General features: G+C 39.8%; 1 protein-coding gene across 10 annotated transcripts in view; it reads right to left on the bottom strand.

Moving 5' to 3' along the window:
• The window catches only part of cadps2 (Ca++-dependent secretion activator 2), a 322,908-nt gene that overhangs the window by 196,828 nt on the left and 101,506 nt on the right, over positions 1–24,574 (bottom strand). For 6 of the 10 annotated variants that reach the window (XR_009806043.1, XM_061894374.1, XM_061894375.1 and 3 more), the window contains exons 4-7: positions 21,770–22,156; positions 18,020–18,141; positions 3,008–3,119; positions 2,798–2,937 (exon numbers count right to left, since the gene is read on the bottom strand). Coding sequence is in view for 9 of the 10 variants with exons in the window: in XM_061894374.1 (XP_061750358.1) it covers positions 2,798–2,937; positions 3,008–3,119; positions 18,020–18,141; positions 21,770–22,156 (761 nt within the window). In the remaining variant the exon portion in view is untranslated. The remainder of the gene's footprint in view (positions 1–2,797; positions 2,938–3,007; positions 3,120–18,019; positions 18,142–21,769; positions 22,157–24,574) is intronic. The other 4 variants (XM_061894377.1, XM_061894381.1, XM_061894379.1 and 1 more) reach the window with 1 other exon arrangement.

The following is a 24,574-nucleotide window of genomic DNA, read 5'->3' as shown; positions in this document are numbered from 1 at the left end:
AACATAGCTATGTGAGCTACATGCTGACATACTATTTTAGCATCATGTTAGGTTTACAACTCAATCATAGCTATGTGAGCTACGTGCTAACATACCATTTTAGCATCATGCTAAGTTAACGACTCAATCATAGCTATTTTAGCTACATGCTAACATACCATTTTAGCATCATGCTAGGTTAACAACACTCGCATAGCTATGTGAGCTACATGCTGACATACCATTTTAACACCATGCTAAGTTAACTCTAGCATAGCTATGTAAGCTACATGCTGACATACCATTTCAGCATCATGCTAGGTTAACAACTCTAGCATAGCTATGTCAGCTACATGCTAACATACCATTTGAGCATCATGCTAGGTTTACAATATTACGTAGTTATGTAAGCTACATGCTAACATACCATTTGAGCATCATGCTAGGTTAACAACAGTAACATAGCTATGTAAGATACAGGCTAACATACCGTATTGCATCATGCTATGTTAAAAATACTAGCATAGAGCTACGCGAGCTACATGTTAAAATACCATTTTAGCATCATGCTAGGTTAACAACTCTAGCATACGTATGTAAGCTACATGCTAACATACCATTCTATCATCATGCTAGGTTAATAATCAATCAATCAATCAATCAATGTTTATTTATATAGCCATAACTCAGAAATGTCTCAAAGGACTGTACAAACCATTACGACTATGACATCCTCGGAAGAACCCACAATAACAATAACGTAGTTATGTAAGCTACAGGCTAACATACCACATTACATCATGCTATGTTAAAACACTAGCATAGATCTATGTGAGCTACATGCTAAAACACCATTTTAGCATCATGCTAGGTTAACAACTCTAGCATAGCTATGTCAGCTACATGCTAACATACCATTTGAGCATCATGCTAGGTTTACAATATTACGTAGTTATGTAAGCTACAGGCTAACATACCATATAGCATCATGCTATCTTAAAAACACTGGCATAGAGCTATGCGAGTTACATGCTAAAATACAATTTTTGCATCATGCTAGGTTAACAACTCTAGCATAGCTACGTAAGCTACATGCTAACATACCATTTGAGCATCATGCTAGGTTAACAACACTAACGTAATTATGTAAGCTACAGGCTAACATACCGTATTGCATCATGCTATGTTAAAAACACTAGCATAGAGCTATGCGAGCTACATGCTAACATACCATTTGAGCATCATGCTAGGTTAACTACACTAACGTGGGTATGTAAGCTACAGGCTAACTTACCATATTACATCATGCTATGTTAAAACACTTACATAGATCTATGTGAGCTACATGCTAAAACACCATTTTAGCATCATGCTAGGTTAACAACTCTAGCATAGCTATGTCAGCTACATGCTAACATACCATTTGAGCATCATGCTAGGTTTACAATATTACGTAGTTATGTAAGCTACAGGCTAACATACCATATAGCATCATGCTATCTTAAAAACACTGGCATAGAGCTATGCGAGTTACATTCTAAAATACCATTTTTGCATCATGCTAGGTTAACAACTCTAGCATAGCTACGTAAGCTACATGCTAACATACCATTTGAGCATCATGCTAGGTTAACAACACTAACGTAACTATGTAAGCTACAGGCTAACATACCGTATTGCATCATGCTATGTTAAAAACACTAGCATAGAGCTATGCGAGCTACATGCTAACATACCATTTGAGCATTATGCTAGGTTAACTACACTAACGTGGCTATGTAAGCTACAGGCTAACATACCATATTGCATCATGTTATGTTAAAACACTAGCATAGCGCTATGTGAGCTACATGTTAAAATACCATTTTAGCATCATGCTAGGTTAACAACTCAAGCATAGCTATGTAAGCTACATGCTAACATACCATTTTTTCATCATGCTAGGTTAACAACACTAAAGTAGCTTTGTAAGCTACAGGCTAACATACCATTTTTCAATCATGCTAGGTTAACGAAAACTAACTTAGCTTCGTAAGCTACAGGCTAACATACCATTTTTGCATCATGCTATGTTAACAATTCTAGCATAGCTATGTTAGCTACATGCTAACATACCATTTTATCATCATGCTAAGTTGACAACATTAACATAGCTAATGCATCAAAATCAGTGCAATGAATAATAGACATATTACCTCATCTAAAGTTTTCCCCCATTATAAAATGTATGTTTTTGTTCTAAAAAGAGCATAAAAAACATGACAAATATATCAAAACTGTATATCAATAGAAAGGTATGAAGCTGTTGAACAAAGCGCTGAAATTAAAAAAACATAAAATAAAATAATTTTGACTTTTTTGAGCGAGTCTGTTTTTGGGCTAAGGAAGGATAGTGTTGAAAAAATAATAATGCATCAAAATCAGTGTTATGATTCATTGACATATTAAAGGCTGTAATTATCTCCTTCACTTTGCAAACCATTTTTATATAATTTATGATAAATAAAAATGGTGTTTTTATACAAAGGGCGTAAAACATAAAAAAACATTACAACTATATAAAAACTTTAGGACCTAGGATAGGTCGGAAGCTGTTGAAAAATTAAAATCGTTAATAAAATAAATATGTTTATTTGACCTATAACACTTTTTTGAGCGTGTCTGTTACTAACTACCCTTAACTTAGTTTTAAATTAAGTGGACTCAAGAGTTTTTCACTTCGTCAAACTAGCGAAAAGGAGACAATGAAGAAAACAGAGTGACAATGTGGATGTATTTGCTTCCTTCAGCCAGTAGGGGGAGACTTCCAAACACTCACCCGCTGTGCTTCATGTTGGGGGGTTTGTCCATGCGCACGGCCAGCTTGATCTTCAGCTCCGTGTCCTGGCTGTTCTTGGGGACCACCATGCGGTGGAACTCGGCCTGCTTGGGGCCGTTGGTGGTTGGGGTCAGGACCACCTTGGACGGAAGCAAAAGGAGCGTTAGACATCACGCCGCTTCACCGTGGCTGCTGTGCCCCGGGACTCACTCGGCCCAGCTCCTTGTCCTCCAGAGCCAGGACCCCCGTGCTCTCCATAAAGAGCTTGACTTTGACCGAGGGCAGAGGATGAGTCGTGCAGAAGTCGCCCTGAGTCGCCCACCTGAGACACACAAGCGACGTCAGCCAGTAGCCATACAGTTGAGTTTACAAGTGTATTCACAATGCCATATAACATTTACAATAGTGGTGAATATCATCATTTAACCTTCCTCTTGTGTTAGCTTTCTGTTACCATCTCTTATGTTAACGGGTCGGTTTTGACCCATGTCTTAAATCAGCTGTAAAATACACTAAAAACAATTATCTATCATCCAATTTGTTTCTCATCTCTTGGTTACCTCGTTAGGCTTCCTTATCCTTGAAAATATTGGTTTTAATATTTTTGGTTTGGGTCATTGGGCCTTTTTTTGTCAGTATACCCCTCGATTTCAATTTTTAAAAATGGTAAAACGAACCTCAAGAGAATCATATACATAAAAAAAGGTTGTTGTGTTACCTAACTATTACTAAGGGGTATTAGAACACATCTCTTGAATAAAGGTGTTTTATTTATTTTTTTCATTTTAAGAATTTTAACTATAGTAACATCTATGGTGTTACGGGTCAATTTCGACCCATATATATTTACTTCAAGAAAAAGGCTAAAAAGTATTTTTTTCAGCAACAGAAATCCGACATCAAACAAACAACAACCAATCAAGCAAATGAAACCAAGAGAAATAGATTACTTGTTCCAAAACTAATAAAAAACTAAATCAGAGTGGCAAAAAGTGACACTTTTAGTGTCCGTCTTTTGTCTGTTTTTGTACAGGATAACAAGGTAAAATGAGAATCCACTAAAGCTCACATCATTGGGAGAGGAGCTGGCTGTCAGTGTGTTCAGTTTTGGCTCTTATCATTGCTTTATCATCTTATTTTTATAACTGGGTCGAAACCGACCCTAACAACACCAAGGGCATAATTTCTACCAGAGCATTTTATAATTTAGTGAAAAAAATTAAAATGTTTTATTTTGTTGACAAAGAGGTTCCTGACAAAGTCAAAAATGTTTGATGCAAAAAAATAAATGTATGTGGTGTTTTTATGCATTTAAAAACTAAAACGGGTCGGTGCCGACCCTAACACAAGACGAAGGTTAAAGATGTTAGTATGTGAAAGGGTCCCCCAAATAAGCTAGAAGAAGCTTTTGACAGGGGGTCCAAAGGACAATATATACATGGAAAGATCAAATATGGTAGCAAGCACAACAACGAAAAACAAAAACATGATAAACACAAGATAATAGTACTAAAGCAAGCATACACATACATACATTCATTGAACCATGCAAAACCCAACTGTAGTCTACCCCACATGAGGCATTAAAGATAGGTGGTTAATAGATCATTTTTCAGTTTCTTTTTGTAGTTGGAGAATGGAAACAGCATCGGCTCTCATTAAGCTGGTTCCAAATCTTTGGTCCCCTGCATACGACACTGTGAGCGGTACAAGCCGGTAAACCATGTTTACCTGTTATCAGATCTAAGTTACGAGTGTTGTGGGCATGCTGGGGATGGTAGATAGTAGAGATGCGCATAGGCAATTATATCATCCGAATCACCAAAATCATCATCCACCCGCCGTTCACCCGAACCAACATTTTATTGGGACCGTACCCACCCGCCAACAGAGATATTTAAAACTGTTTCACAGAGTAATGTAGTCCATTGGAGCCGCTAACGTTCTCGCGACTATTCAATAGCGTTCATCCTGATGACGATAATATGGGCGTGCTGTGAAGCCATTGCCTTAGACACCTTCAACAACATGTACGAACCGATTGTTGGTTCAGCAACATGTTGTGTGCAGCTTCCGCAATCTCACGTATGAGATTGAAAGGCATAATGGGTGATACGGAGTACACTGATGGTTGTGATATAAACAACTTTAACACTTACTAATATGCGCCACGCTATGAAGCCACACAATACAAGATTGACAAACACATTTCGGGAGAACATCCTCACAGTAACACAACATAAACGCAACACAACTAATACCCATAATCCTTTGTATTCATGACACAACCTGAATATATTTTACACCCCCGCACACCAACCCCGCCCACCTTACGACGCACGGGGGGCGGGGTTTGGGGTGTATAAAATAGTCAGGATGTGTCATGAATACAAAGGATTATGGGTATTGGTTGTGTTGCGTTTATGTTGTGTTACTGTGAGGATGTTCCCCCGAAATGTGTTTGTCGTTCTTAATTGGTTGTTTGTATCACAACCATTAGTGTACTCTGTGTCACCCAGTATGCCTTGCAGTCGTGTGCGTGTTGCCGCGGAAGCCACACACAACATGTTGCTGGACTGACAAGCAGATCGTACATGTTGTAGAAGGCGACAAAGCCAATGGCTTCATAGCACGCCCTAATTTTTATTATCTGGGTGACTGCCAGCGGTCATTCCAGAGAATAATAGCGTCTCCTATTGACTTCTTCGCTTTATGACACGGGTCTTAAATGGCAAAGGATACCGATCCCAGAACCATGTATATCAAATGTCTCCGGATGGTTCAACCGCCACCCGCCCGAATCGAATTAAGATCTATTTTTTCGTCATGTCAACCGCCAGACCCGCTGTTTACCCGCGGACTCCGCGGATGAGACCGCAAACCGCGCATCTCTAGTAGATAGGAACCAAGCTACAGAGCCTAAGATTCAGCTTGTAAATGACTTGATAGGTTATACAAGCATTTTGATAAATATTGAACTCTTGTCATTAAGAGATGATATTTATGAAATACATGACAAATGGGGGCATTAAACTTGGACCATGACAGGGCCCGTATAATTTTTTTTTTAATGGATTCTAATTTGTGAAGGTAGGTAGGGAAGGTGTTACACCAGATGATATTACAGTAGTTTAGATGTGGTTCAAAGAGAGTTTTGTACAAGTTAAGTAGAGCATAAAGAGGAAGATAATGACGAAGGTGAAAGAACAGGCCAACATATTTGGATAATTTGTTTAACAGATGGCTAATGTGACATTTGAAATTGAGGTATTCGTCAATGATGACCCCCAGGAATTTTGTGGAGTATACTCTCTGTATTTCCTGCCCTTTGATGTTGATATGGCAGTGCTCAGTATTTGTCCGGTTTTTATTAGAACGAAATATAATCAAATTAGTTTTATTTACAATAAGAGAGAGCTTATTGCATTTGAACCAGGAATCCACTTTCACAAGCTCTGAATTGACAGTCTGACTAGACAGCCATACAACTAATTAAAACAGATGTTTCTCCGCAGTTTCCATGGTAACAAATGGCGGAGAGGTGTGACCGGCTCAGCACAAACACACAATTCATCGACTACAAAAGGCAATTTCAGGAGATGCTGCATGTGTACGATTGATTGATTGACTGATTGATTGAAACTTTTATTAGTAGATGGCACAGTACAGGACATATTCCGTACAATTCCCGTTTCCCATTCTCTTTCCCAAGTAATTTTTTTTTAGATCTTCAAGCTGGAAAGTGTAGCTGCCATTATGATGTGCAGTGATGTTTTCGAAAGTCTTGAACTATACTAAGTCTTTTAAAGCGGAACATTATCACCAGACCTATGTAAGCGTCAATATATATCTTGATGTTGCAGAAAAAAGACCATGTATTTTTTTAACCGATTTCCGAACTCTAAATGGGTGAATTTTGGCGAATTAAACGCCTTTCTGTTTATCGCTCTGGAGGCGATGACGTCAGAATGTGACGTCTCCGAGGTAATACAGCCGCCATTTTCATTTTCAACACATTGTAAACATTGGGTCTCAGCTCTGGTATTTTCCGTTTTTTCCACTATTTTTTGGAACCTTGGAGACATCATGCCTCGTCGGTGTGTTGTCGGAGGGTGTAACAACACTAACAGGGAGGGGTTCAAGTTGCACCACTGGCCCGAAGATGCAAAAGTGTCTGCCGCCAGACCCCCATTGAATGTACCAAAGTGTCTCCCCATTTTACCGCCGATGACAGACATGGCACAGAGATGTATGGATAACCTGCAGATGCATTTGCAACGATAAAGTCAACTAAATCACAAAGGTGAGTTTTGTTGATGTTGACTTATGTGCTAATCAGACATATTTGGTTGCGACGTGACTGTCAGCTAATCGATGCTAACATGCTACGCTAATCGACGCTAAGATGCTATTTACCGGCGGTGCTAAAGCAGACATGGCACAGAGATGTATGGATAACCTGCAGATGCATTTGCAACGATAAAGTCAACAAAATCACAAAGGTGAGTTTTGTTGATGTTGACTTATGTGCTAATCAGACATATTTGGTTGCGACGTGACTGCCAGCTAATCGATGCTAACATGCTATGCTAATCGACGCTAACATGCTATTTACTGGCGGTGCTAAAGCAGACATGGCACAGAGATGTATGGATAACCTGCAGATGCATTTGCAACGATAAAGTCAACGAAATCACAAAGGTGAGTTTTGTTGATGTTGACTTATGTGCTAATCAGACATATTTGGTTGCGACGTGACTGCCAGCTAATCGATGCTAACATGCTACGCTAATCGACGCTAACATGCTATTTACCGGCGGTGCTAAAGCAGACATGGCACAGAGATGTATGGATAACCTGCAGATGCATTTGCAACGATAAAGTCAACAAAATCACAAAGGTGAGTTTTGTTGATGTTGACTGCCAGCTAATCGATGCTAACATGCTACGCTAACCGATGCTAACATGCTATTTACCGGCGGTGCTATAGCAGACATGGCACAGAGATGTATGGATAACCTGCAGATGCATTTGCAACTATATTACGTTTCCTTCCACCCACATTTAATGCGAAAAAAACACTTACCAATTGATGGATTTAAGTTGCTCCAGTGTCACAAGATGCGAAAGTCCTGATCGTTTGGTCCGCACATTTTACCGGCGATGCTAACGCAGCTATTCGGCCATGCTATGGCTATGAATAGCGTCAATAGCTATTCGCTCATTAGCTCCAGTTTCTTCTTCAATACTTTCATACTCCAACCATCCGTTTCAATACATGCGTAATCTGTTTAATCGCTTAAGCCGCTGAAATCCGAGTCTGAATCCGAGCTAATGTCGCTATATCTTGCTGTGCTATTCGCCATTGTTTGTTTACATTGGCAACACTGTATGACGTCACAGGGAAATGAATAGTGGCATCGCAAATAGCGAAAATCAAGCACTTTAAAGCGTTTCTTTAGGGATATTCAGAGACCGGTAAAATTTTGAGTTTTTAACCCTTTTGAACTTGTGATAATGTTCCCCTTTAATGGTTGGAATCTGCACTTTTGCATGATATACTAGTTACTATGGTCATCTAATTAGTTCCTATGGTCATCTAATTAGTTACTATGGTAATGTAGGTCACAGCAGTTCAGACGAGGCACCAAGCAGTGTGGGTGGGGAGCCTTTCCACAGAGTGTTTCCAGAGCCCGAAATGTGGACTGTCACGGAGAGATGCGGAAGGAGATTTTTACAACTAAGTTTTAAAGCTTAGTGATTTATCAGATGTATCAGATAGTAGGTGTTTTTTTTTTTTTACCCTATTTTGCTGTGTTTGTATACGTCAGGATGTCCAAAGTGCGGCCTGGGGGCCATTTGCGGCCCGAAGCTAATAGTTTACCGGCCCGCCATACATTCTGGAAATGCTATTGCAAAAATAAAAAAGAACATTAAAAATATTGGAATGAGGTGAAATCTATCGAGAAAAAGTTGCAATGTCGACACAAAGCTGCCATGCAGGCTGTTTTTTTTTTTCTTTTGTCTTTATTTTACCATGTAAAAACCATCTTTACCATGAATTGATTAACGTGGACCGCGACTTAAACAAGTTGAAAAACTTATTCGGGTGTTACCATTTAGTGGTTAATTGTACGGAATATGTACTGAACTGTGCAATCTACTAATAAAAGTATCAATCAATCAATTATTTATTTTTCATTTTTTTGCCATTGCTCAAAACAAAAAATAATGACAAAAAAATCCATGTTATGAATTATTTTCAAAGCTCCAATTAGTTAAAACAATGTTTTATGTGGTAAATATTGCATATATTGTGCAGTTGCCATATAAAGACAAAGTTTTCTTTGACAAAAGCGCATAAAACAAACAAAATAATAGTTAAAACGTAAAATCTACAGATATATCTGAAGTTGATCTCGTAACTTAAGTGTTGAAAGTTGAAAAAATAATAATAATAAAAATGTATCACTTTCTGAGTGGGGCACCTTTTAAAGCCCAAATATATTTAGTGGTATTTTATTTATCTTTTCACTGTGATTACTCAAAAATATTAAAGAATTAAAATCAATGGTGTCCTGCATTATTGATCTTTTAGGGCTCTAATTAATAAATACTGCAGATTTCAGTTTTACTATTAAAAAAAACTAAGATGTTTTTGACAGAAATGACATAAAACCTTTTATTTTAAATTTTTTTAGTTGATATAGACATTTACTGAAAGCGTTAAATAAAAAATAATAATAAAAATGTGACTTATTTTTAACATTTTATTAACTGAGACCCTTTATGGTCCCCAGGACCCCTAAAGGTTAAATAATTTTTAAAAATCCATGTATTTTGTTATGGTTTGAAAAGGAAAAAATATCAAAATGGCCCCCGCATGCTTTAATTTTTCCATGTGCTGCCCTCAGTGGAAAAGGTTTGAGCCCCCCTGGTATACGTGGATGGAGAGGGGGGTGTCGTTCAAAATGTTATCAATATTCAGTGTTTTATCGTTCATAGTTAATATTGTAAATCTCACATTCTTTATTTTCATTTACATTCTGGGTGTCTCATTCTGTAAAAAAAATTTGAAATTCCATTCCGTTTTTAAAGCGGTCTGTAATAAAGTTTTTCTGTCGAGGACGTGAAGATATCCACCTATTCGGAATTATGACAACAGGACATCTGCTGATTGGAGTAAGCGTTGCTCTGGTTTGTCGACAAATTGGAAATTGCTGGCAATCTTCAAAGTACCCCAAAGCTGCCACAAATGATTGGAGGATGCGCGAAGAACTGTGGATTACATCGGACTGTCTACCCTGCAGTTTTGAGGACCAGTCATAGACAATTTAGCGTGAAAAGCACATTTTATTTTCACCCATATACAAAACATTCTAACTTGGATTGTTTCCCTGGCTTCGAGACTCTCCCGAAGGATGGTGCGGCGAAGACACAACAAACTCCCTGCTTGTCTCTCATGGACACACACGCCTGTTGTTGTTGACTTTGGACTAGCGATTGTACAATACATCAAGGCCGCGGAACAGAGACACACTACAGGCTTACACACATCCACAAAAATATACGCCACACATACACACCCATCCCCCCAACCCAACGCCCTCGATGCAAATCGCATAGGAGTGATGAATGGATGGTCAGCGCCTGAAAGCTGCGGCCTACCATAATGACCCCGAACTCCCTTCCCTCCGTTGCAATATATCTCGAGATGTATGTTGTAATATGTATATGTGCTTTGCTATGGAGGTTTTTCCCCACTCCAGACTGGGCCCCCTTAGGAGCCCAGTCTAGACTGTATTTATTTACTCTTCCTTCCCCAGCGTTTACCTTTTTCCCATTTTTACGGGGCGCCTTATGGCGACCCTATCAGCGTTCTTGGTCTGTAACCCTGTACACGGTTTGTTTGTCTAATTTTGAACAGGTTTGTGCTGAAAACAAAGTTTTGTTGTACTTGTGCAATGACAATAAAGACCTATCCTATCCTATCCAATCAGACATTATTGTAAAGTTTGGTATTAGTGTTCCTAAAAATAATACCGGCCTCCAGACACATTTTTTTCAAAAAATTTGGCCCCCCGAGTCAAAATAATTGCCCAGGCCTGATCTAGCCCAATTTTGCTCAATGGCTATCCTTAGCTCATTAGCTAACAGCAAACAAAGCTAGTGTGTGTGTGTGTGTGTGGATGTGTGTTAGGCGAGCCAGAAGGCAGGACATAATGCTTACAACACTTTGGACAGTTAAGACGTGCGTCACAAGTAGGGGTGTGGGGAAAAAATGGATTCGAATTTGAATCGCGATTCTCACGTTGTGCGATTCAGAATAGATACTCATTTTAAAAAAAAACGTTTTTTTTTTTTTTTATCAATCCAACAAAACAATACACAGCAATACCATAACAATGCAATCCAATTCCAAAACCAGACCTGACCCAGCAACACTCAGAACTGCAATAAACAGAGCAATTGAGAAGACAAAAACACGACACAGAACAAACCAAAAGTAGTGAAACAAAAATGAATAATATCAACAAAAGTATCAATATTGGTTATAATTGCAGCATAGCAGTGATTAAAAATCCTTCATTGACATTATCCTTGGACATTTATAAAAATAAAAATAAAAGAACAATAGTGCCACAGTGGCTTACACTTGCATCGCATCTCATAATCTTGACAACACACTGTGTCCAATGTTTTCACAAAGATAAAATAAGTTATATTTTTGGTTCGTTTAAGAGTTAAAAATGTTTTTACATTATTGCAATCAGTTAATAAAACATTGTCCTTTACAATTATAAAAGCTTTTTACAAAAATCTACTACTCTGGGGTAGATCCTGCTGAAATCCTACGTATTGATTGAATAGAGAATCCTTTTAAATCGGGAAAAAATTGTTTTTGAATCAAGAATCGTGTTGAATTGAAAAAAATCGATTTTGAATCGAATCGTGATCCCAAAAATTGATTTTGAATCGAATCATGGGACACCCAAAGATTCGCAACCCTAGTCACAAGTACACAATAGTGCTTCAATGGACACCCACTACTACCCACCACGTAGTCTGATAGTTTATATATCAATGATGAAATATTAACATTGCAACACATGCCAATACGGCCTTTTTAGTTTACTAAATTACAATTTTAAATTTCCCGGGAGTTCCGTCTTGAAAACGTCGTGTAATGATGACGTGTACGCAAGACGTCATGGGTTTTTAGGAAGTATGAGCGCTGCACACACACACAGCTAAAAGTCGTCTGCTTTAACGGCATAACTATACAATTTTTTGGGCATCTGTGTTGCTGAATCTTTTGCAATTTGTTCAATTAATATTGGAGAAGTCACAGCAGAAAGATGGAGTTGGGAAGCTTTAGCCTTTAGCCACACAAACACACGGTGATTCCTTGTTTGAAATTCCTGGAGGTGAGACTTTCCTATGGATCAGAGCGCGGGCAAGCCAACATGGATCCCGACCACATGTCAACCAGCAGGTTTCGATGAGAAAATTGGGGTTAAAAAGTCAGTTCTTACCGGAGAAAAGCTGAGCTTGTGCCGTCCATAAAGCTGCCGTCGAATCCCCTGAGACACTGTGCGTCAAGACACCCGTGGACACACCCTTCCGACTATCAGGTAATATCAAACTCACTAAAACACTAGCAACACAATAGAAAGATAAGGGATTTCCCAGAATTATCCTAGTAAATGTGTCTAAAAACATCGGAATCCATCCCAATGCAATCGCATTTTTAAAAAAAAAAATGTTTTAACTTTTTTTTTTTCTAGTCTGTCGCTATCAATATCCTTAAACACAAATCTTTCATCATCGCTCAAAATAATGGGGATATTGTCGTTTTCTCGGTCCGAATAGCACTTTTTGTTGAAGGCTCCCATTAAAAACAATGTGAATATGTGAGGAGCCATCAAACATGTGACGTCATTGTCTGCGACTTCCGGTAGAGGCAGGGCTTTTCTCTTTGCACCGAAAGTTGCGAACTTTATCGTGGATGTTCTCTACTAAATCCTTTCAGCAAAAATATGGCAATATCGCGAAATGATCAAGTATGACACATAGAATGGACCTGCTATCCCCGTTTAAATAAGAAAATCTCATTTCAGTAGGCCTTTAAGACAAGCACTTAGAAAGTGTAAACAGGTGATGTTAGCGGTACAACATGTACTGTATTCGTAAAAAATAGTAAAAATATTCTTCATCTGGAGTAATGGCGCCTGACTGTTATCAAACTGTGACTGTGTTATCGAACGGAGTCATTAAAGTGTCCGCGGGTGCTCATCAAGAGGCGACTAATTGCGGCGAAGGTTCCAAAAGCTGCAGCGAGGTCAACTTGAAAGCAGCGTGTGAACATTGGACTGTGCAGCACTGGAATGTCGCTAAAGGGCAGCCTCATTACCGGCATCCCCCTCCCGCCTCCCCCCATACCTGCAGTCCACATGGCAACCATAAGATCCACCAGTGGTACTAAGAAGGTATGCAATAATGTTATATTCATCATCGATTTAGCAGCTTTATCCAGCTCTGCATGCGCTACGAAACGTGTTGGTGTGAACGTCAAGTGCGTCAAACTGATACGGCACTTGGGGTATCGATACCGGCACTCAACGGTACCAAATTTTGGGCACTTCTGTGTGTGTTAATAGATGTTAACGGCGTGCCGCAGTGGAAGAGTGGCCGTGCGCAACCCGAGGGTCCCTGGTTCAAATCCCACCTAGTACCAACTTCGTCACGTCCGTTGTGTCCTGAGCAAGACACTTCACCCTTGCTCCTGATGGGTGCTGGTTGGCGCCTTGCATGGCAGCTCCCTCCATCAGTGTGTGAATGTGTGTGTGAATGGGTAAATGTGGAAGTAGTGTCAAAGCGCTTTGAGTACCTTGAAGGTAGAAAAGCGCTATACAAGTACAACCCATTTATCATTTATTTATCATTTATTTAACTGTTGTATAAAATGTTAGTTTTATCCATCCATCCATCCATCTTCTTCCGCTTATCCGAGGTCGGGTCGCGGGGGCAGCAGCCTAAGCAGGGAAGTCTGGGCTTCCCTCTCTCCAGCCACTTCATGCAGCTCTTCCCGAGGGATCCCGAGGCGTTCCCGGGTCAGCCGGGAGACATAGTCTTCCCAACGTGTCCTGGGTCTTCTCCGTGGCCTCCTACCGGTTGGACGTGCCCTAAACACCTCCCTAGGAAGTTCAGGTGGCATCCTGACCAGATGCCCGATGCTCCTCTTGATGTGGAGGAGCAGCGGCTTTACTTTGAGTTCCTCCCGGATGGCAGAGCTTCTCACCCTATCTCTAAGGGAGAGCCCCGCCACCCGGCGGAGGAAACTCATTTCGGACGCTTGTACCCGTGATCTTATCCTTTCGGTCATGACCCAAAGCTCATGACCATAGGTGAGGATGGGAACGTAGATCGACCGGTAAATTGAGAGCTTTGCCTTCCGGCTCAGCTCCTTCTTCACCACAACGGATCGGTACAACGTCCGCATTACTGAAGACGCCGCACCGATCCGCCTGTCGATCTCACGATCCACTCTTCCCCCACTCGTGAACAAGACTCCTAGGATTTGAACTCCTCCACTTGGGGCAGGGTCTCCTCCCCAACCCGGAGATGGCACTCCACCTTTTTCCGGGCGAGAACCATGGACTCGGACTTGGAGGTGCTGATTCTCATTCCGGTCGCTTCACACTCGGCTGCGAACTTGTTAAGATATGGTTTTATTATCACATTTGAGTCTCATTGGGGCAGCACGGTGGTACAGTGGTTAGTGCATGTGCCTCACAATACGAAGGTCCTGAGTAGTCCTGGGTTCAATCCCGGGCTCGGGATCTTTTTGTGTGGAGTTTGCATGTTCGCCCCGTGACTGCGTGGGTACTCCAGCTTCCTCCCAACGCCAAAAACATGCACCTGGGAATAAGTTGATTGGCAACACTAAATGGTCCCTAGTGTGTGAATGTGAGTGTGAATGTTGTCTGTCTATCTGTGTTAGCCCTGTGATGAGGTGGCGACTTGTCCAGGGTGTACACCGCCTTCCGCGACCCCAAAAGGGACAGGCGGAGGGAAATGGATGGATGGATGGAGTCTCATTGGTAATGCAGTTGCACTTCCAAGACATTAGATGGCACTACTGCATAGACATTCAACTAGGAAGTATCTTTTTCCAATGGAGCTGAATGACTTGTCAAAAAAAAAAAAAAATAGATATTTGAAAGAATTGCAATTTTTGTTAGTAATGAAAATGTCAGTTTTGTCATTGACAGTTTAGATATGTTTTGGTTTTTCCTCTGTCTTTATTTCCTGTCAGCGCTCTTATTTTGGTTATTTCCTGCTTTTCTCCCGGAGCACTTTTTTCCCCTCAGTTGCAGGTGATTGGCACCTGGTGTCAATCAGCCGGCTGCTATGTAAACCTGCTTTGTCCTCCAGTCAGGGCTGGAGTATTGTCGATGTCATTGTCGCTACTGCCTGTCATTACTTAACTTGTCATGCAAATACTTGTCGATGTCGTTATTTGCAGTAAGCTGTTCCTGTTGGCTGGTTCCTATAGCTTGGGGGTCGCTGCTCTAGTTGCTCTCTGTAGCATTTTCAAAAATGCATGAAAAATGGAAAAAGATGAGAGGAAAAAATATAAAAAATATGTTTTGTTTTTCTATAGTTTCTGTTGGAGGACAAACATGACACAAACCTCCCTAATTGTTATAAAGCACACTGTTTTTATTAAACATACTTCACTGATTCGAGTATTTGGCGAGCGCTGTTTTGTCCTACTAAATTTGGCGGTCTTTGAACTCACCGTAGTGTGTTTATATGTATAACTTTCTCCGAATTTCTAAGACGTGTTTTATGCCTCTTCTTTTTCCGTCTCATTTTGTCCACCAAACTTTCAACGTTGTGCATGGATGCACAAAGGTGACTTTTGTTGATGTTATTGACTTGTGTGGAGTGCTAATCAGACATATTTGGTCACTGCATGACTGCGAGCTAATCGATGCTAACATGCTATTTAGGCTAGCTGTATGTACATATTGCATCATTACGCCTCATTTGTAGCTATATTTGAGCTCATTTGATTCAATATATATCTCATGACACTATGTGTATGTAATATGGATTTTATTTTTTTTTGCGGCTCCAGACATATTTGTTTTTGTATTTTTGGTCCAATATGGCTCTTTCAACATTTTAGCTTGCCGACCCCTGCTATACCTATTTACAGTTTGCTGTCTCCTAGCTCCTTGTTTTGTGTTTTCCTGTTAGCCAGATCCTGTTAGCCGTTTGCTAATTCCAGTATTTTCTGTTTGCTGGTTCCTGTTTTCAATTTTCCTGTCTCCTAGTTCCTGGACAAAGCCTGCCATCACTGCATCTTGGGGTTCGTCACCTACACTACACGACAGAAAAATTCGAAATTGATTACTTTTTATTTTTTTTACATGTCCTGTCCAGCCACTCCGACAAATCTTTATTTTTTTTATTTTTTTTCTTTGTCATGAAAAAGGGACGTTTTTGTCATGAAAAAGGGAGGTGTTTGTGGTTGGTGCACTAATTGTACGTGTATATTGTGTTTTTTATGTTGATTTAATAAAAAAAATAAATACTTTTTTTAATTTATTTTTTTTAATTTTATTGTATTTTTTTTTTTTAATAAAAATGAATAAAAAATTCTTCTGCGGCCCGGTACCAATCGGGCCACGGCCCGCGCGGCCCGGTGGTTGGGGACCACTACATTAGAGGGTCGCTTGTAACAGTAAATAATTAATGAATTAGCCTATGAATGTAAATATTTTAAAAAACAATGACATACAGAGTAATAAAAAAATAGCAGCTTAGTTGCCATACTTTTACTGTAAAATATGTGGTGTTTTTTTTTATTATTATTGTTTTTACAACATGTTACTGTAAATAAAAATACAGTACCGCTGTTTAATTCTATTTTGGCAACCCAGCTGCCATGTTTTGACATAATTAAATGTGTCACCATAAAAAAATTGTAAAAAAACAACAACAAACTGACAGCTCAGTCGACAGAATTTTACTGTAAAAAACCAACCTTGTCCATTTTTTGTCAATTAACAGTAACATGCTGTCAGAAAAACTCCCTAAAGTTTACAGTAAAATCTATTGGTCATTTTTATAGTGTACAATTTGATGGATAACTTGCTTCGAAATCATAAGTTAAGCAGATATTTAAGTATTTATTTGTATTTTGACCCAAAAAGTTAGACTCTATATTATTTGTTGCAATTTTCGACAATATTTTTTTCCCCTGTCAAACTACAAAAAAAAGCCTAATGTCTTTAGTAAGAAAATAAAGTAAAGAAAGAAAATACAAGGTATTTTATTGACACATTATTTCCGGGCTTTTGCGGGCCGTCTAAAATGACGTGGAGGGCCAGATCTGTCCCAAAGGCCTTGAGTTTGATGGAGATGATCTATATCTGTTGTACATATTTACTTTAAAAAAGAGAAGTGTTGGATAGTTCTCTTGTTGCCTTATTTGTATTTGACTTTATTTAGTGCATGGGTAGAATTTTATTCAACGAATCCAGTTTTCTTTTAAGAACTTTGTGTCTGTTTTATGCAGGAATGTAGTTCATCATAGAACCCAACACCCAACGTTATTAAAAAAGTATTGATTGTGAATCGAGAATCAGTTTCAATCGAATCGTTACCTCCAAGAATTGTCGAATGGTGCCCAAAGACTCCCAGCCCCATTGCTAAAAATGTTATGTTGCGCCCTACACAGTGTTTATACTGTAAGTATTGCATACCAGATGTTTAATTGTAACCTTCATCTTAAATGTAGTTCTCATTACCAAATGTTGAGGTGTTTTAAATGCCATGTGAGATCACTAATGCTATTAGTAGCATGTCTATGGCAAACCCAATGCAAATTAGCATCAAGCTACAACATTTTGGAAAAGCGGAGCATTACTTTACATTGAGCCAGTGTTTAGACTACAACCGGTCGTGACTTCACGTGCAACAAAATGTATGGAAATATAGAATTGTGAATCAATACCCGGTAGTACCGATGGAATTCGGTCGGTGCCTATAAATGTACCCACGTTCGTTTGCAATCAACTCGGCAGCCATTTTGAAGCCATTTAGCACTACCACAACATCGGTGGTGTTTTCCGCAATGCATGTTATTTCATTGGTGCTGGGTTGTAATTATTCAGTGTGAAAGGGAAGGATTCCAAAAACACTGACTGTGGTCTGGAGGCCTCAGCCTGGTCCGTCTGCAGCTTCTCCCCACCATCCACCTCCATGGTGCAGTACACGATCCTGTTGGGAGCCACCGACTTCAGACCCTCGACCTCCACGATCACCACCTGGACACATGTTCACACTTTGTCACAACAAATCAGGCATCCCAACTACGGATCCACCGATGCGTTTTTTTCAGGGTCGATACCGCTTATTAGTAGTCAAGGAGTCCAATAACAGATACTGTATTTGGGGCTGATATTCAATAGGAATAAAAGTTATTAAAACATGGATATTAGAGATGTCCGATAATTTTTTTTTTGCCGATATCTGATGTTCCGATATTGTCGAACTGTTAAATACCGATATCATCCGATACCGATATATACAGTCGTGGAATTAACACATTATTATGCCTAATTTCATTGTGATGCCCCGCTGGATTCATTAAACAATGTAAAAAGGTTTTCAAAAATAAATCAACTCAAGTTATGGGAAAAAATGCTAACATATTTATTATTGAAGTCACAAAGTGCATTATTTTTTTAACAAGCCTCAAAACAGCAGCTTGGAATTTGGGACATGCTCTCCCTGAGGGAGCATGAGGAGGTTGAGGTGGGCGGGGTTGGGGGGTAGGAATATTGTAGCTTCCGGGAAGTATTAGTCCTGCAATGGGTTCTGGGTATTTGTTATGTTGTGTTTACGTTGTGGATGTTCTCCCGAAATGTGTTTGTCATTCTTATTTGGTGTGAGTTCACAGTGTGGCACATATTTGTAACAGTGTTAAAATTGTTTATACAGCCACCCTCAGTGTGACCTTTATGGTTGTAGACCAAGTATGTGTGGCATTCACTTGTGTGTGTGAAAAGCCTTAGATATTATGTGACTGGGCCGGCAAGCAAAGACTGACCTTTTGTTTTTTGAAACAAATACCGATAATTTTGAAACCGATAGCAATAATTTCCGATATTACATTTAAAGCATTTATCGGGCGACAACATCGGTAGTCCGATATTATCGGACATCCCTAATGGATATTATATGTTAGTAAACATCTAGACAAGGCTATAAGTTGTTATTGAACATTATTTGTTAGGAAAGGTGGGACCAGTAGCGACATCATGTTTTATGCGGCGACAACAGTGTGTTTAAATTAGCAGCAAAAAACACCTTTATTACGTGTGTCTAAGGGGAGCATCACCATTTGCATTTCAATATATAGAAATAAAAATACTAGCTTAAATGTTAGCTTTTTTTGCAAATAATGTAGGTATACACCTCTGTCATAGTTTGGTACTTGACGCATGCCAGTGTTAGCATGCTAGCATTTTAAACACATTTTTTCAGAGTATTATATTTTTGGTCAGTTAGCACTTTAGCATGCTAAAATTATCAATGCTAGCTTTTTTAATCTAAATAAGCAGGTGTAGTGGCATATATGTTGGTATTTCACAAATGCAACCTGAAACTATGCTATTGTTAGCATACTACCTTTTTTAGCTAATGTTGGTCATATTTTGTGATCTCTGGCCAGCGTGCTAAATTTTAGCATTTCAGTTCAGCTTTGGCTCTCCAGCTTTGACACAAATTTTTTTACCCAAATCGCATCTGCTTTAAAACATTGTAAGGTTTCCTCGTGAGGAACCCTGAATGATTGTGAACTTTTAAATAAAAACAAATGTGAGCTCCTTCACGTAGATTATAGTTGAGGCATTATTGAAGATGGCTGACATCCTTTCTTCTTACAGAAAGTATGAGAATGTGTGAGCTGCTGCCTGCTCTTCTTTACTTGGATAATAATATCATTTTTGTCAAGATATTTACGCAAAGTTTGGATTTTTGGCAGAAATATATTTTCTGTATTCTTCATGTTATGCTAATAAATTCTGCTTTTGCACACTCATATTACACGTTTCAATACAATAGTAAAATTTTAAATTACATTACGTCACTTTTTCTTATTTCATCGTGTTATCAAATAAGTACAAAAAATGGTGTAAATTATATAGATAACAATATCGACTCAGGATGGGTACTGTTCATATAAGAGTTGATATTGTACCCGGTTCTTAACTGTACCAATTTGTGTTTATATTGTTTGTATAAAAAACATTGTTGTAGTATTTAAAAATTAGCTGATTATGACAACTGCTGTCCAGTTGTATCTTGTTTTATTATCATTTAAATGTATGACATTAAGTTGTACTTGCAGTTGTAAGTCGAAGACGTTAGATGACAGTAGTATAAAGTTTATTGGTGTGTTGTTTCGGTTGTGCCCTAAAAAGTGTTAATACTGCAAGTAATGTACTTATTACACACCAGCTGTTTGAATGTAACGTGCATCTTAATAATAATAACTTAGATTTATATCGCGCTTTTCTAAACACTCAAAGCGCTCACAGAGAAGTGGGACTCAACATTCATTCACACCTGGTGGTGGTAAGCTACATCAGTAGCCACAGCTGCCCTGGGGTAGACTGACGGAAGCGTGGCTGCCAGTTTGCGCCTACGGCCCCTCCGACCACCACCTATTATTCATTTATCATTCATTTACCTGTGAGAGCGGCACCGGGGGAAAAGGGTGAAGTGTCCTGCCCAAGGACACAACGGCAGCGATTTTTTGGATGTCAATAGGTGGGAAGCGAACCTGCAACCCTCAGGTTTCTGGCCGGCCGCTCTACCCACTATGCCAGGGGTAGGGAACCTATGGCTCTAGAGCCAGATGTGGCTCTTTTAATGACTGCATCTGGCTCTCTGATAAATCTGAGCTGACGTTGCTTAACACGATAAGTAATGAATAATTCCACTTGTAATCACAGTGTTAAAAATAACGTTCAAAATATAAAACATTCTCATGCATTTTTAATCCATCCATCCGTTTTCTACCGCACCTGTTCAAGAAGTTGCGTTAATGGTAAGAAGTTATTTATTTATTATTGGTTAGTGTAGGGCTTGCCCTCCTGGGGGTTCTTCAGACCCCCAAGCACCGACATGAGAGCCTGTTCCAGGGTTACAATATTGTTTTATTTTTCAATAAGTTTTCAGCAATAGTATTTCCAGTCCCAACCCAGTCTCTCCTCCTGGCTGCTGCTTATAACAGAGCGACAGGTGATTAGATAACAAGGCCCAGGTGGGCCTTCTACGCACCTGTCGCTGCAGGCCCGCAGGCCACGCCCCTCCACAGTTAGCTTCAGAATAACAATGTTATTACAAAAAATAAGAGACCTATTATACTCTAGAAATGTTGGTCTTACTTAAAAACACACGTGTTTAGTTGTGTTCAGTGTTAAAAAAAATATTATATGGCTCTTACGGAAATATATTTAAAAATATTTGGCTTTTTGGCTATCTCAGCCAAAAATGTTCCTGACCCCTGCACTACGCCATGCCGCGTCTTAGTTGTAGTTTGTTATCGACACATTTGGAGGTGTTAAAATCACCAAGTAAAATCACTAATGCTAATCAGTAGCATGTCAATAGCAAATCCAATGTATATTAGCATCAGGCTAACACATTTTTGGAAAAGTGGCACCTCACTTACATTGCAGTGTTGGTATGTAAAATTGCAATATTAAGTAATGCTGCTAGAGTGATCGCAAATTGGGGTACCATCACACGTCAACGTTGGATTTTACGTGAATCGATGCCCGGTAGCACTGCCGTAATTCAAAAGGTGCCAAAAAAGTACCGGATTGGGTTCCTAGGTTGGACCAGTGAAATTCTGGTATGGCGCCAAAACAAACATGAGTTCACCTCCAGCGTGAAGGACAGCAACACGTCCGACTTGGACAGCAGGTCCACTTCGTCGCCCAGTTCCAAGGAGTAGTTGTTCATGGACGAGCGCTTGAGCTTCTGCTTGAAGTCGGGTCCTCCTTTGGCCACGGGAAGACTCTCCAGGTTGGCCATCAGCAGGTTGATGGAGGACCGCAGCTCCTCCACGTAGAGGACATCCATGTCGGCGGACACAAACTTGGGGTATCTCCTCTCCTGTAGGACAAACAGCCGTCGTTTTTGCAGGGAGTACAAAGAACTTTCTCGGAAGTACCAGTTGATTCTCACCCTGGCGATCTTCTCCACCAGCTGCAGTCGTCCGTCCAGCTCTCTGCGGATCTGAGCCGCCTGCTCGTCCACGTTGTCCAGCTGGCGTTCAGACAAGGCAAAGTTAGACACAGCCGATCAATAATCCAATCAAGAAGCAGAACTGATTGATCAATCAGTGTGTGACGTTGCTAATTAAATGATAGGAGGGCTTTGAACCATAGTAGAAGAAGTAGAAGTTCAGTCTTTTAGCCGTCCATAGCGTTTTTACTCAAGGATTCTTCATTCATCGCTCCAAGCAACGTTTGGAATTTTTACAATATAACTAAAACAATTCTTACTTACTAAACCGTCCCATGGACGGCGTGGCGCAGTGGGAGAGTGGCCGTGCGCAACCCGAGGGTCCCTGGTTCAAATCCCACCTAGTACCAACCTCGTCACGTCCGTTGTGTCCTGAGCAAGACACTTCACCCTTGCTCCTGATGGGTGCTGGTTGGCGCCTTGCATGGCAGCTCCCTCCATCAGTGTGTGAATGTGTGTGTGAATGGGTAAATGTGGAAGTAGTGTCAAAGCGCTTTGAGTACCTTGAAGGTAGAAAAGCGCTATACAAGTACAACCCATTTATCATTTATGTGTGACGTCTGTAGGAGTGTTTTCATGCATTTTAGTATGTGCTATTGTTATGTAATCAATCTAGCGTCATTAGCATTAGCTATTATGCTAACACGTTTATGAGTGTTTATATTAGTGTTATTAACTTACAATGGCATTCTTTTTGTATTGTTTCAGTTTCACAAATTCCAGAGGAAATTAACCAAAACGTCACTAGTGTGTAGTTATCGAGTCCGTTTGGCTGATTGGAGAGTTAGCTTCCGCAATTAGTGGGTCCATGACGATGACTTCTGTTTTGTTTAATCCGCCGTTTTACTGCCGTGTTGAAGACACCATTTGGAAACAATTCAGGAATGTAAATAAATATTCATGTGTAAATAACTCATATAATCTCATGTAAATATATGGAAGGAAAAAAAAAAAACTTTAAAATTTAGTGGGTACGTCTTACATACCAGTGCACTCTAAAGTACATACGGTAATTTAAAAAAATCATAAAATCCAAATCACCTGAAGGGCCCACAACTTAAAATACACAATCATTGTATCATTGTCCATGACAACCTTGATTTGATGGCAACATATGTTTCTCCAACACCTGTCTTTACCTTTCAGCACTAATGGTGCCTTCACAGATGTGTAAATTACCCATGCCTTGGGCACTAATACACCCCCATACCATCACAGATGCTGGCTTTTGATCTTTGTACCTATAACAATCTTGATGGTTATTTTCCTCTTTGTTCCGGAGCACACGACATCCACAGTTTCCAAAAACAATTTGAAATGTGGACTCGTCAGACCACAGACTGTCAGGCTTGGGCTGTGGGTGTTTGTGCTTCCTCGATGCAAAGATGATGTGGGACGAATCAGGCATGAAGTATATTTTTATTCGTTATTTAAATACAAAAGGCAAAACAAAAAGCACGCTCGATGGCGGATAATAATATATGCTAAAACGTTAACAAAAACAGCACAATGGCATGACTATCTATAAATGAACAAAAGATGCTAACAATAAACCAAAAAAAACAGCACTTAGGCGAAAGAATACATGGATCTTACGTGGCATGGTCCAAACGTTTTAGCAGCGTGGCAAGGCGTGGAAGTTTGTGATAGAAATGTGTCATGAAGCAGAATGCAAAAATCCCAGACTGATGGACAGAAAGAAAATGATTTAAGTAGTGGCTGTGATAATTAGGAACAGGTGCGGGACTGAGGGCAGGGGCGTGACTAGGATAAAACTAATGAGGTTGGCATGGAAACAAACAAAACCAGGAAGTGCAAAACGTGACTGATTGTCCAAAATCGAAAACATAACAAGACAAAACAAGATCCATAGGTGTGACACAGACCACCTTTCCACTCTGCATCAGTCCATCTTAGATGAGCTCGAGCCCAGCGAAGCCAGGCTGCGTTTCTGGGTGTTGTTGATAAATAGCGTTTGCTTTTCATAGTATAGTTTTAACTTGCACTTACTGATGTAGCAACCAACTGTAGTTACTGAAAGTGGTTTTCTGAAGAGTTCCTGATCCCATGTGGGGATGTCCTTTACACACTGATGTCGCTTTTTGAAGCAGTAGCGCCTGAGGGATTCAAGGTCATGAGCATTGCCACTTACGTGCAGTGATTTCCCCAGATTCTCTGAACCTTTTCATGATTTTACGGACCGTAGATGGTGAAATCCCTAAACTCCTTGCAATAGCTCATTGAGAAATGTTGTTCTTAAACTGTTGGACAATTTTCTCACATATTTGTTTACAAAGTGGTAACCCCCGCCCCCATTCTTGTTTGTGAGCATTTCATGGAAGCTGCTTTTATAACCAATCATGGCACCCACCAGTTCCCAATTAGCCTGTTCACCTGTGGGATGTTCTAAATAAGTGTTTGATGAGCATTTCTCAACTT

This window comes from Nerophis ophidion, linkage group LG03 (genome assembly GCF_033978795.1).
Source record: "Nerophis ophidion isolate RoL-2023_Sa linkage group LG03, RoL_Noph_v1.0, whole genome shotgun sequence".
NCBI lineage: Eukaryota > Metazoa > Chordata > Actinopteri > Syngnathiformes > Syngnathidae > Nerophis > Nerophis ophidion.
The sequence above is the reverse complement of the archived record's forward strand: the minus strand, read 5'-3'. Positions and strand labels throughout refer to the sequence as shown.